This window comes from Camelus dromedarius, chromosome 5, assembly GCF_036321535.1.
Source record: "Camelus dromedarius isolate mCamDro1 chromosome 5, mCamDro1.pat, whole genome shotgun sequence".
NCBI lineage: Eukaryota > Metazoa > Chordata > Mammalia > Artiodactyla > Camelidae > Camelus > Camelus dromedarius.
In genome coordinates, this window is record NC_087440.1 from 10,647,454 (window position 1) to 10,660,162 (window position 12,709).

Genomic DNA, 12,709 nt, shown 5'->3' on the forward strand with positions numbered 1-12,709 from the left:
TCCACTGGGGGAGAACTTTTGGAAACATGCAGCTGATTTCCTCCACAGTTTGGCCACATGCTTTTTTTCCATGTCAGTTTTACTCTCTACTTCACTGTAATAAATCACAGTCATGAGTGTGACTATAAGCTGAGTCCTGTGAGTCCACCTAGTGAATTATCAAACCTAGGCGGATGGTCTAGGGGACTCCAAGCAGAGAGACAAAAAGAAGAGAAGAGAGGACCTAGAATTGGTAGGACAAGTAGAAATAAAATACTAAGAGTGTAAACTTAAACCCAACTATGTTAGAAACAATAGGACAAATATTGTATAATTTCACTTACATGAAATATCTAGGGACACATTTACAGGGACAAAAAGTAAATTAGAGAAGGGAGGAATAGAGTTACTGCTTAAATAGGTACAGCATTTCTTTTGGGGAAAAAATTTTGGAAATAATGTTGACAGTTGACAAACGTTATGAATGTAATTAATGCCAGTACACTTAAAAATAGTTAAAATGGCAAACTTTTGTTACATATATTTTTATCACAATAAAAAAGTTCTAATATTAAAAAAAACTCCAAACTTACAGGGTGTAGTTAAAGCTGTTTCTTGAGGGTAGCTTATAATCTAGAATGACTATTAGAAGACTCCATCTGGAATTATTAGAAAACAGAAAATTCCCATCTGGAGTGATTAAAAAATAATGGAGGAGGAGGGCATAATAATAAAGAGCAGAAATGAGCAAATTAGAAATGTAAATGTAAAGTAGAATCAACAAAGCCAAAAATTGTGCCTTGAAAGAGGCTAGGAAAATTGATAATCCCTGACAGGAATGATGAAGTGTAAAAGAGGATGTACAAGCAACCAGTTCTAGGAATGGATAATGGGATATAACTGTAGATCGTACAAATAAGAGATCATTGTAGAAAATCACAGGATACTGTGAATAATTTTATGCAAATTTGAAAATTAAGAGAAATTACTAAATAGCACATTCCAAACTGACACTAGTAGAAATGGAAACCTAAATTTTTTTTATAGCTTTTTATAATTTACAGGTATTGTATATAATTAACCTTGTCCCTAAAGAAACCAATAAGGGGGTTCCTGGTGAGTTTCATCAAACATTCAAACCTTACATAGTTTGGCAGAATAGGAAAAGAGGGAACACTTCTCATTTTATTTTAACCAGATCAGTACCTGCATTTTATAAGAAAATTATAGACTAATCTATCTCACGAATTTAGCTATTATAATCTGGAATATATTAGTCAGTATCAAATTCAGGGGTATGTAAGAAAGATAACACATCTGACCAAATTTAATTTATACCAAGAATACAAAGTTGGTTTAACATTAGAAAATCAATAAATGTGATTCATCCCAGTAACAGAATAGAATAGAGAAATCATGAGCAGAAAAAAACTAGTTGATACAAATCAACATCCTTCTAAGACTATAAAAACATTGCTAAATACTTAAAGGCAAATGTTAGACACTTTCCCTCTGACACTGAGAAGACAAGAATACCTTCTGTGACGCCTTCTGTTAATCACAGTATTGGACGTACTAACCAGAGCAGTAAAGCATGAAGATTAAATGTAAGGTGTTAGGATTGCCAGTAAAGAAATAAAACTTTAATTATTCACAAATAATACGACTGTATATGTAGAAAATCCGAAATATTCTACATATAAATTATAAGTTTGGCAGTGTTGCTGGATGTGAAGTCAATATACAATAACCGTTTCTGTAAATCAGCAACAATTAGAGAATGAAATTTTTAAAATGATAATTTGTACAAGAACATAGAAAATAATACCTAATGAAAGAGGCAGAAAATTTCAGTAACAAGCCAAAAACAAATATAAGCCATTATTGACAGACTTTTAAGGAACTTAAAATAATGGGAAGGATATATTATGTTTATTGAAGACTCAGTATTGTAAACATGTCAGTACTCTCCACGTTGATTTATAATTTCAGTACAATCTCAGTCACTTTCATTTGTTGTGAAGTTTGGCAAGCTGATTCTAAAATGTATATGGAAATGCACAGGAGGAATGGCTAAAACAATCTTTAAGAAGACCAAAATTGGAAACTTCTGTGGGATATGAATACTTATTATAAAGCCACAATATTTAATATAGTGTAGTTTTGGCACAATATAAACAGAGGAATAAATCAATGGATCAATGCACTAGAATACAGCAGCTCTTCTCAACCAGAAATTTTAAGCACTAGTGCCCTCGAGCATTCATTATATGTAATGAATTAACTTAGCTCCTCTGGATCTAAAATAATGCCAGCTATATATCATCTTGGAGAAAATTAAAAATACAATCACTTAGTTTTCTGTGAGGCTTAGTTCTCATATGGAACTCCAGTTGAGGAAGGATTGGATAGAAAATTCAAAAACAGATTCATGCACATATACACAGTTTATGACAAAACCAGTACTGTAGAACATTCAGAAACAGACATTTTTATAAAATAGTACTGTATGATTTAGATATCCATATGGGAGAAAATTAACGTGATGTCTACCTCACACCACACACAAAAGTCAATTCCTGAAGGTTTTCAATTTAAAAGTTAATGGTGAAACAATAACGCTTTGAGAAACTAATATAAGGAAAAATATTTATGTCCGTGGGATGGGCACATTTCTTAAAACATGATGTAAAATTCACTGACAATGGAGAAAAAGATTGATGGGTTAGAGTACATCTCTTCATCTCAAGGAACCACTATGAGAGTAACCACAGACTGGAAGGAGATATTTGCAGCGCATGTAATCAATAAGAGACATATCCAGAATATATAAAGAACTTTTATGCAACAATGAAAAGTAGACAAACCAGTATAAAAATTAAAAAAGATTAACAAAGTATTGAACAGGAACTTCACAGAAGATATATAAATGACTCAAGCATATGAAAATGTCTCAGTTCCCTTAGGATCAGGGAAATTTGTATTAAACCCCAGTGATAAATTAAATACCCACAAGAGTGGTTAAAATTTCTAAGACTAAAAAGTGTTACTGAAGATTTGGAGTGGTGGGAGCAGTTGGGCAGTGTTTATGAATCTGAAAAAATCTGAAAAAGCACTGGAAAACTGGCATTATTCTATTCAATTTGAACATAGTCTACCCTATGACTCAAATTTTACTTTTAGGTATATATCTAGAAGAAATGTGTGGCATTATCGCTCACATGAAGGTTGTTTATTTTAACATTGGTGTTTGGAATTTGATGTAGTTTTTTTTTTTTTTTCTGTAGAAAATGTTATAAATTGTTTGGGTTTGTATATTGGTGCATAATCATTAATACCCATCTCTAAAAAAAATCCTTGTATTTCAACCTCTAAGTAGAGTAAAATATGTAGACTAACCTAAAAACTTAATCCTCATTTATAATGTTATTTTTATGAAAGAAGGCAGTCTTGGGTCATGTACACTTGCACCTGCAACAATAAGGGCAAGAGGGGCCCACACCATAACACCAGGAGTTTCTCTCTTCCATTCCCCCTTGCAGCTGTCTCTTTATAGGCAGGGGTACTTGTAAATCGAGTTTATAGTTAACTGGGTGCCTCTTTGTTCCTGTAAGAACTAACATGGACATCTGGGTGGCATCTCAGGATCCTTCCAACTCAGAATTCCCATATTCTATCATATTCGGAATTATGACTGGCACATAAAAACGAACACTTTTGTAGGGCATATTTTCACTAAGGTTAGGGAAGTGATACATTTAAAAATAATGCAGAGATTATCTTAGGCCAATCCCCACTTTTTAAAAAAAATTTTAATTTTTTTTTATTGAGTTATAGTCAGTTTACAATGTTGTTTCAATTTCTGCTGTACAGCACAATTTTTTAGTCGTACATGAATATAAATATATTCATTTTCATACTTTTTCACTATGAGCTACAACAAGATCTTGTATATATTTCCCTGTGCTATACAGTATAAACTTATTTGTGTTTTCTGTATATACCTGTCAGTATCTATGTATCTCAAACTCCCAGTCTGTCCCTTCCCACCGCTGTCCTCACTGGCAACCACAAGTTTGTAGTCTATGTGAGTCTGTTTTATATTTAAGTTCATTTGTCTTCTTTTTTTTTTTTTTTTTTTTCCTTATTTAGATTCCACATATGAGCGATCTCATATAGTGTTTTTCTTTCTCTTTCTGGCATACATCACTTAGAATGACATTCTCTAGGGACATCCATGTTACTGTAAATGGTGTTATATTGTCATTTTTTATGTCTGAATAGTATTCCACTGTATAAATACACCACAATTTCTTTATCCAGTCATCTGTTGATGGCCATTTAGGCTGTTTCCATGTCTTGGCTATTGTAAATAGTGCTGCTATGAACATTGGGGTGCAGGCGTCTTTTTGAAGTAGGGTTCCTTCTGGATATATGCCCAGGAGTAGGATTGCTGGGTCATATGGTAAGTCTAATTTTAGTCTTTTGAGGAATCTCCATGCTGTTTTCCATAATGGCTGTACCAAACTGCATTCCCACCAGCAGTGTAGGAGGGTTCCCGTTTCTCCACAGCCTCTCCAGCATTTGTCCTTTGTGGGCTTTTGAATGAAGGCCATTCTGAATGGTGTGAAGTGATACCTCATTGTAGTTTTGATTTGCATTTCTCTGATAATTAGTGATATTGAGAATTTTTTCATGTGCCTATTGATCATTCATATGTTTTCATTGGAGAATTGCTTGTTTAGGTTTTCTGCCCATTTTTGGATTGGATTATTTGTTTTTTTCTTAAGTCTTATGAGCTGCTTATATGTTCTGGAGATCAAGCCTTTGTCAGTTTCATCTTGGCAAAAATTTTCTCCCATTCTATAGGTTGTCATTTTGTTTTGCTTATGGTTTCCTTTGCTGTGCAGAAGCTTGTAAGTTTCATTAGGTCCCATTTGTTTATTCTTGCTTTTATTTCTATTGCTTGGGTAAACTGCCCTAGGAGAACAGTTTTGAGATGTATGTCAAATAATGTTTTGCCTATGTTTTCTTCTAGGAGAAGAAATATGTAATCTTGTCTTATGTTTAAGTCTTAGATCCATTTGAGTTTATTTTTGTGTATGGTTAAGGGAGTGTTCTAGCTTCAATGATTAACACGCTGCTGTCCAGTTTTCTCACCATTTGCTGAAGAGACTGTCTTTGTTCCATTGTATGTTCTTGCCTCCTTTGTTGAAGATTAGTTGACCAAAAGTTTGTGGGTTCATTTCTGGGCTCTCTATTCTGTTCTATTGATCCATATGTCTGTTTTTATACCAATACCATGCTGTTTTGATTATTGTAGCTCTGTAGTATTGTCTGAAGTCTGGGAGGGTTATTCCTCCAGCCTCAATTCTTTTTCTTCAGTAACACTTCGGCAATTCTAGGTCTTTTGTGGTTCCATATAAATTTGATTATGTTTTTTCTAGTTCTGTGAAATATGTCCTGGGTAATTTGATAGGGATTGCATTAAACCTGTAGATTGCCTTGGGCAGTGTGACCATTTTAACAATATTGATTCTTCCAATCCAGGAGCATGGGATATCTTTCCATTTTCTTATGTCTTCTTTAATTTCCTTAATCAATGGTTTATAGTTCTCCATGTGTAAGTCTTTCACCTCCTTGGTTAGATTTATTCCTAGGTATTTTATTACTTTGGGGGCTATTTTAAAGGGGATTGTTTCCTTACTTTTCCTGTTGATTCACTGTTAAAGAAATGCAACTGATTTTTGTACGTTAATCTTGTATCCTGCTACCTTACTGAATTTTTTTTACTAGTTCTAGTAGTTTTGTGTGAAACTTTTAGGCTTTTCTATATATAGTATCATGTTGTCTGCCTATAGTGACAATTTTACCTCTTCTTTTCCAGTTTGGATCCCTTTTATTTCTCTCTCTTGGCTGATTGCTGTGGCTAGGACTTCCAAGACTATGTTGAATAGGAGTGGTGATAGTGGGCATCCTTGTCTTGTCCCAGATTTTAGTGGGAAGGTTTTCAGTTTTTCACCGTTGAGTACTATGCTGGCTGTAGGCTTGTCATATATAGCTTTTATTATGTTGAGATATGTTCTCTCTATATCCACTTTGAGAGTTTTATCATGAATGGGTGTTGAATTTTATCAAATGCTTTTTCTGCATCTATTGAGATGATCATGTGGATTTTGTCTTTTCTTTTGTTGATGTGGTGTGTCACATTGATTGATTTGTGTATGTTGAACCACCCTTGTGTCCCTGGGATGGACCCCACTTGATCATGGTGTATAATCTTTTTTATGTACTGTTGGATTCCATTTGTTAATATTTTGGTGAGGATTTTTGCATCTTTGTTCATTGTGATACTGGTCTGTAGTTCTCTTTTTTGGTAGTGTCTTTGCCTGGTTTTGGTATCAGGGTGATGGTGGCTTCATAGAATGAGTATGGGAGTAGTTCCTCCTTTTCAATCTTCTGGAAGAGTTTGAGGACTGGTATGAGTTCCTCTTTGTATGTTTGGTAGAATTCCCCAGTGAAGCCATCTGGTCCTGGATTTTTATTTGTAGGGAGGTTTTTTTTATTGCTAATTTGATTTCATTTCTAATGATCTGTTTGTTCAAATGGTCAGTTTCTTCTTGATTTAGTCTTGGTGGACTGTATGTTTCCAGAAACTTGTCCATCTCCTCTAGGTAATCTATTTTGTTTTTATATAGTTTTTCATAATATTCTTGTATGATATTTTGTATTTCTATGTTATTGGCTGTAATTTCTCCATTTTCCTTTCTTAGTTTGCTTATTTGTGCTCTCTTTTCTCTTCTTTGTGAGCTTGGCCAGATGTTTGCCAGTTTTATTTACTCTTTCAAAAAACCAGCTGCTGGATTGATTGATTTTTTTCTATTTTTTTTTTAATCTCTATTTTATTTATTTCCTCCCTTATCTTTATTTCCTTCCTTCTGCTGACTTTTGGGGGGTTTTTTTTGCTCTTCTTTTTCTAATTCTTTTAGCTTGTGTGTTAGATTATTTGAGATTGTTCTCTTTTTTTTCTTTTTTTTTTTTTTGAGGAAGGCCTGTATCCCTATAAACTTCTCTCTTAGCAGTGCCTTTGCTGCGTCCCATTGTGTGGTTGTCTTTTCATTATCATTTGTCTTAAGGTATTTTTTAATTTCAACTTTGACTTCATCATTGACCCACTGGTTTTTTAGTAGCATGTTGTTTAATCTCCATGCTGTCATTTTTTTCTCCTTTGTTTTTCTGTAGTTGATTTCTAGTTTCATGGCATTGTGGTCAGAAAAAATGCTTGAGTTAATTTCTATCTTCTTAAAATTCTTGAGTCTTCTTTTGTGCCCAAGTACATGATCAACCCTAGAAAATGTTCCATGTGCACTTGAAAAGAATGTATATTCTATTTTTGGGGGGTGGAATGTTCTGAAAATGTCCACCAAATCTAATTTTTCTTTTGTATCATTTAATTTCTCTGTTGCCTTATTTATTTTCTGTCTGTAAGATCTCTCCAGTGATGTTAATGCGGTGTTAAAGTCTCCGACAATCATTGTATGCCCATCAGTTTCCCCCTTTATCTCTGTTAGTAGTTGGTTTATGTACTTAGGTGCTCCTGTATGGGTGCATATATATTAATGAGTGTATCTTTATCTTGTATTACTCCTTTAATCATTATAAAATGTCCTTCTTTATCTTTCTTTATGGCCTTTGTTTTAAAGCCTATTTTGTCTGAAATCAGTATTGCTACTCCTGCTTTCTTGGCTTTTCCATTTGCTTGGAATATCGTTTTCCATCCTCTCACTCTCAATCTATATGTGTCCTTCTCCCTAAAGTGGGTCTTTTGTATGCAGCATACTGAAGGTTCTTGCTTTATTATCCAGTCTGCCACTCTGCCTTTTGATTGGAGCATTTAGTCCATTACATTTACAGTAATTAATGATAGATGTGTGTTTACTGCTATTTTGAACTTAGTTTTGCAGTTGATTTGGTATTTCCTCTTTGTTCCTTTTCTTTTTGTGGTTTGGTAATCTCCTTTGTATTATCTTGGTTTTATTTATTTTTTGTGACTCTATTGTAAGTTTTTGGCTTGTAGTTACCCTGTTTTGTATGTATATTAACCCATTACTATAACTGTTTAAACAGATAGGAATATAAGCTCAAACCCATCCTACCGAGAAAAAATTTAAAAAAGAAAAAAAACCCCTGTATTTTCTTGCTTCCTTCTCCCACCCTCTTTTACAATTTCATTTTTATTCTGTTGTAATTCATGGTAGTTATCATCTTTCCAATTATGGTTTTCTCCTTTCTGTAGCATTCTGCTTCCTTTTCTATTTAGAGTAGATCTTTCAGTATTTCTTTTAGCATACTGTAGTGTTGCTAAATTCTTTAGTCTTAGCTTGTCTGTGAAGTTCTTTATGTCTCCTATTTTAAAGGATAGTTAGGCCAATCCCCATTTTTTAACAGATAAGATTAGGCCAGAAGAGTGAAGCAAACTTGCCCACGTTACTCCCTATTCATCACCATCAAAAATAGTTACTGTATATAGAGTATTTACTTTATACACATTAACTTTAATTCCTCAGACTACCCCTTTTCAGATAGCAAAACTGAAGTACAAAATTTAAGTAACTTGCATAGGTTTAAACCCCTCCACTACAGTTTTTCTTTTAGCTCAATTAGTAACTGGACAGAAATTTTAACCAGTATTGATTCAGTACCTTTTCTGAGCCAGGCACTGGCAAAAAGACTTGTAGTGATTAGATTTAAAAATAAAAGTGTTGTTTTGTTTAGAAAAATTAATTATAGTTTATCATTTCACATGTATTTTAATTTTTCTTTTGACAAATGGAGAAATGAATTTCAAAATATCTTAAAAATAATACAAATATCTGTTATACATTTAGAAAAAAATCCTTTTAAATTGCATGTAATTTTTAAAATAGTAAGATATATGGTACTTAAATTTAAATTTCTGGCTTTTTTAAAAACAGTTTTGAACTCAGAGAATTGGAGAAGAAATTAAAAGCAGCTTACATGAATAAAGAAAGAGCAGCTCAAATTGCTGAAAAGGATGCCATTAAATATGAGCAAATGGTAATTACATTTTTGGTCATTGTTTTCTGTATTTGTAGCTTCATTTAGAAAACCAACTTTTTGGAAATTGTTGCATACTATAAAGAATTTACACTGTCAGATTTCTTAAAGGCTTTTATACTTTTCAGATCCTTAAGGTGCAGGAAATTATGGATATTTAGCCTTGGGTAATTTAATATTAGAGCCTTTCCAGACACAAAGATTTAGGTTACTGCTTAGAACGAATAGCTATATTCTGTAACTCCCAGCATTCTTAATGGTTTCTAACTGATTATTCTTTGACAGACCAATACAGGTTGTTAGCATGATCAGTATATTTTAGAATGTTATTAAATTTTTTTTAAATGTGTTAAAAAATAAAACTATTGCATCAACTTTAGGAAACTTTTTCTGTTTTATAAACAGCAATCTTCTCATGTTTTCTTCTATTTTCATCCTCTTTTCTTCCTCCTGTCCTACTGCCTAGTTCAGGGTAATAGTCACTCTTGGGCAAAGGAGTTTCAGATTCTCAGCGGTAGTGTTAGTCAGTATAATATAAAGTAGGATTTATTTACATTTACAAGCAGAGTGCACATCATTACTTGAACTCTCATTGTCACTCAGAAAGGCTAGACAGAGATGAAAAGGTCTGATTGCAACATTAAACAGTCCTTTCAGTTCCCTTCTCTCAATTCTCTGTTATTTTGCAGAGCATTTTGAGAGTAGTGTTCCCTCTTTCCTGTATCCCTTTCAAAGATGATATACGGCTATTAAAGAGAAAGGTAGCGGCAAATGTTCTGGCTTTTAAAGGTGGCCAGAATATATTATAGGTTAAAAAGACAAAAAGCAAGTTGTAAGGAAAATAAAACCAAGTTGGAGAATAATACATATCACAGACTACTTTGTTTTTAAAAACCTGTACATATATGTATGTGCATATCAGCGTATGTATATACATGTTGTATATGTCTACAAACACCTGTTCACACGTACAGTTAGAGGGGTGATACCAGAACATGTAACCAGTGTCGTGTTATGTAGGGATCAAATAAGAATAGGTGCTGGCCTCAGTGATACATGTGTGTGCAGGTGTGTTAGCATAGGAAAAGTCTGGAGGGCTCTACAGCATGCTGTTAACAGTGACAGCCTTTCGTGTGGCAGATGGTAGGAGATGGTAAGGAGATTTCACTTCAGAAGACATATAGTTCTATTCTATCCTTTCAAAAACGAAGTATACTATAAACAATGTACTATTTGACCAGTAGTTTGCAGTTTTAATTATTCTGGTAATTGAGGGCTTTTAAGGCAACTGTAGACATTTTAATCCGAATCTCGAAAGAATTGCTGTTACATTCTAAATAAAGTTGACCCACAAAAATTAAAGTCAAATACTCGTAGCACTTGACTAGGTGTCAGGATATTTAGGTACTAGTTTTGGTTCTCTCTCTCTCAGCCTTAGTTTTCTTATCTGTGAAATGAGAACACTATTTCCACCAAGTGTGGCAACCTGTAGATACATGTTTTCGTTATTTCGTATTTTTTCTAAAGAGTCTAGTACCACATGTGGTAAGAAAATGGAAGGAAAGAGAATTTTGGTCAAGTCATATTAACAATGTATATGTTAAAGGCATCAATTAGGTCAGGAGTGGCATTTAGCATTAATATTTTATCTGTTTCTTTTATATTTGATGCTGCTAACCATTCTAGAATTTGGGATGTGATCATAATGGTAAAGGGTAAATTTTTAAAATAGCCCCAATAAATTTACTTAAAAACATTGTTAAATGATTTCAAAATGCTCAAAACAAGTAAGGAGTTTAACCCTTTCAGGAAGCAAGATTCCTAATTAAGAAGGAACTGTCTTGAATGAGTGAATTAAAACCTGAGAAAACAGGCACGGTAACATATGTGACCCTTTTAAGTTAGTGATTACAAAGGGCCTTTAATAAATGAGTAAGGGGGGTACTTCAAAGGCTAGTGTTGGGAAAGAAACCTTAGGCTGGGAGAAACTTAAGAGCTGCTCAGAGCTATTTAATAGCAGATCTGTATGAGGAAGATAGTAGCCGATATCCAGTGGAGCTAAAATCTGAAAATTGCCTACCTCAACTTTTAAACAGAAGGAAAAGATGACTGCTTCGGCAGTTAGCATGGTTAAGTTATTAATAAAGTACTTTACTTTACTTACTGTTTTTCAAATGTGGAGTTACTCTCCATATCATGTATTGCCCTGAGAGAGCTACTTGAATAGAAAAGCCTCCTTAGGGTTTGACTCATAATTTAAACCCTTCAGGTGACAGTGACTTACCTTTGCTTTTTACCTACACAGATGAAAATATTTTATGTAGCAGGCTTTATAATACTCAGTTCCATCTGTTAAAAATATTGTATCATACTGTGCTCCAATTTGAAAATGGAAAGATTAATTTTGTTTTAATAATAGAAACGTGATGCTGAAATAGCCAAAACTATGATGGAAGAACATGAGAGGTTAATAAAGGAAGAGAATGCTGCAGAGGACAAACGAAACAAAGTAAAAGCACAGTATAATCTTGACTTAGAGAAACAACTTGAAGAACAAGAAAAGAAAAAGCAGGAAGCTTATGAGCAGTTGCTGAAAGAGAAACTCATGATTGATGAAATTGTTAGGAAAATCTACGAAGAAGATCAATTGTAAGTTTATCCCGACTTTCTTACATGCCTAAATGTTTATATTAGCTTTATCTCAGGCTTGTTGTGAGGAGTAAATCACCTAGTCAGTGCCTAATACCTAGTTAAGTCCTCAGGAAATGTTATCACATAAACTGAGACCAACTCTTATTTATCTTTGTTAGCATGATAATTGATAATAAATATTTATTGACAGTGACTAAACCTTTGTTTTTCTTAAATATGCCCATATCATATGTCAGAGGACTTGTTTTATGTCATTTCCTTGGTAGACAGCTAAAGTGTAGAATGGTAGAAGGCTTATATAAATGGGTTGTGGTCTTTATGAAATAAAACTTCAGTATAGGTTAGAGAAGAAACATTGTAGTAATTTACTCAGAAAATTCTTATGTGTCTCTATTTAGTGACACATAGTAGACACTCAGAATGTTTGCTGCATGCATGAATGAACAAACTAAATAGGAAAGCCATTTTCTCCACATTATTATCAACTGAAAGAAAAGGCACATTTTTTTGGATATTTTATTATCTCTGTTACTATAAAAATGCACTCACTGTTACTTATTAGGGAAAGACAACATAAGTTAGAAAAAATGAATACAACTCGAAGATATATAGAAGAGTTTAAGAAAGAGCAGGCCCTCTGGAGAAAAAAGAAACGTGAGGAGATGGAAGAAGAAAACAGAAAAATCATAGAGTTTGCCAAGATGCAGGAACAAAGAGAAGAAGATCGGATGGCAAAAGTTCAAGAAAATGAAGAAAAAAGGCTACAGCTTCAGAATATGGTAGTAAAATAACCATTTTTTTAAACATTGGAGAAATTCTGTAATATTTGTTATAGAATGTGATTCCTATACATGTTTGTGTGTTTTTTAATTTAATAGCTGACTCAGAGATTGGAAGAAACGCTGCGGCAACGTGAAGATTTAGAACAAGTGCGACAGGAATTGTACCAGGAAGAACAAGCTGAAATACATAAAAAGAAACTAGAAGTAAGTTTTGGAAA

General features: G+C 33.5%; 1 protein-coding gene across 3 annotated transcripts in view; it reads left to right on the top strand.

Moving 5' to 3' along the window:
- The window catches only part of MNS1 (meiosis specific nuclear structural 1), a 137,217-nt gene that overhangs the window by 109,450 nt on the left and 15,058 nt on the right, over window positions 1-12,709 (top strand). For all 3 annotated transcript variants that reach the window (XM_064485568.1, XM_064485569.1, XM_064485570.1), the window contains 4 exons: window positions 8,955-9,057; window positions 11,477-11,706; window positions 12,272-12,488; window positions 12,588-12,695. In XM_064485568.1, coding sequence (XP_064341638.1) covers window positions 8,955-9,057; window positions 11,477-11,706; window positions 12,272-12,488; window positions 12,588-12,695 — 658 coding nt within the window. The remainder of the gene's footprint in view (window positions 1-8,954; window positions 9,058-11,476; window positions 11,707-12,271; window positions 12,489-12,587; window positions 12,696-12,709) is intronic.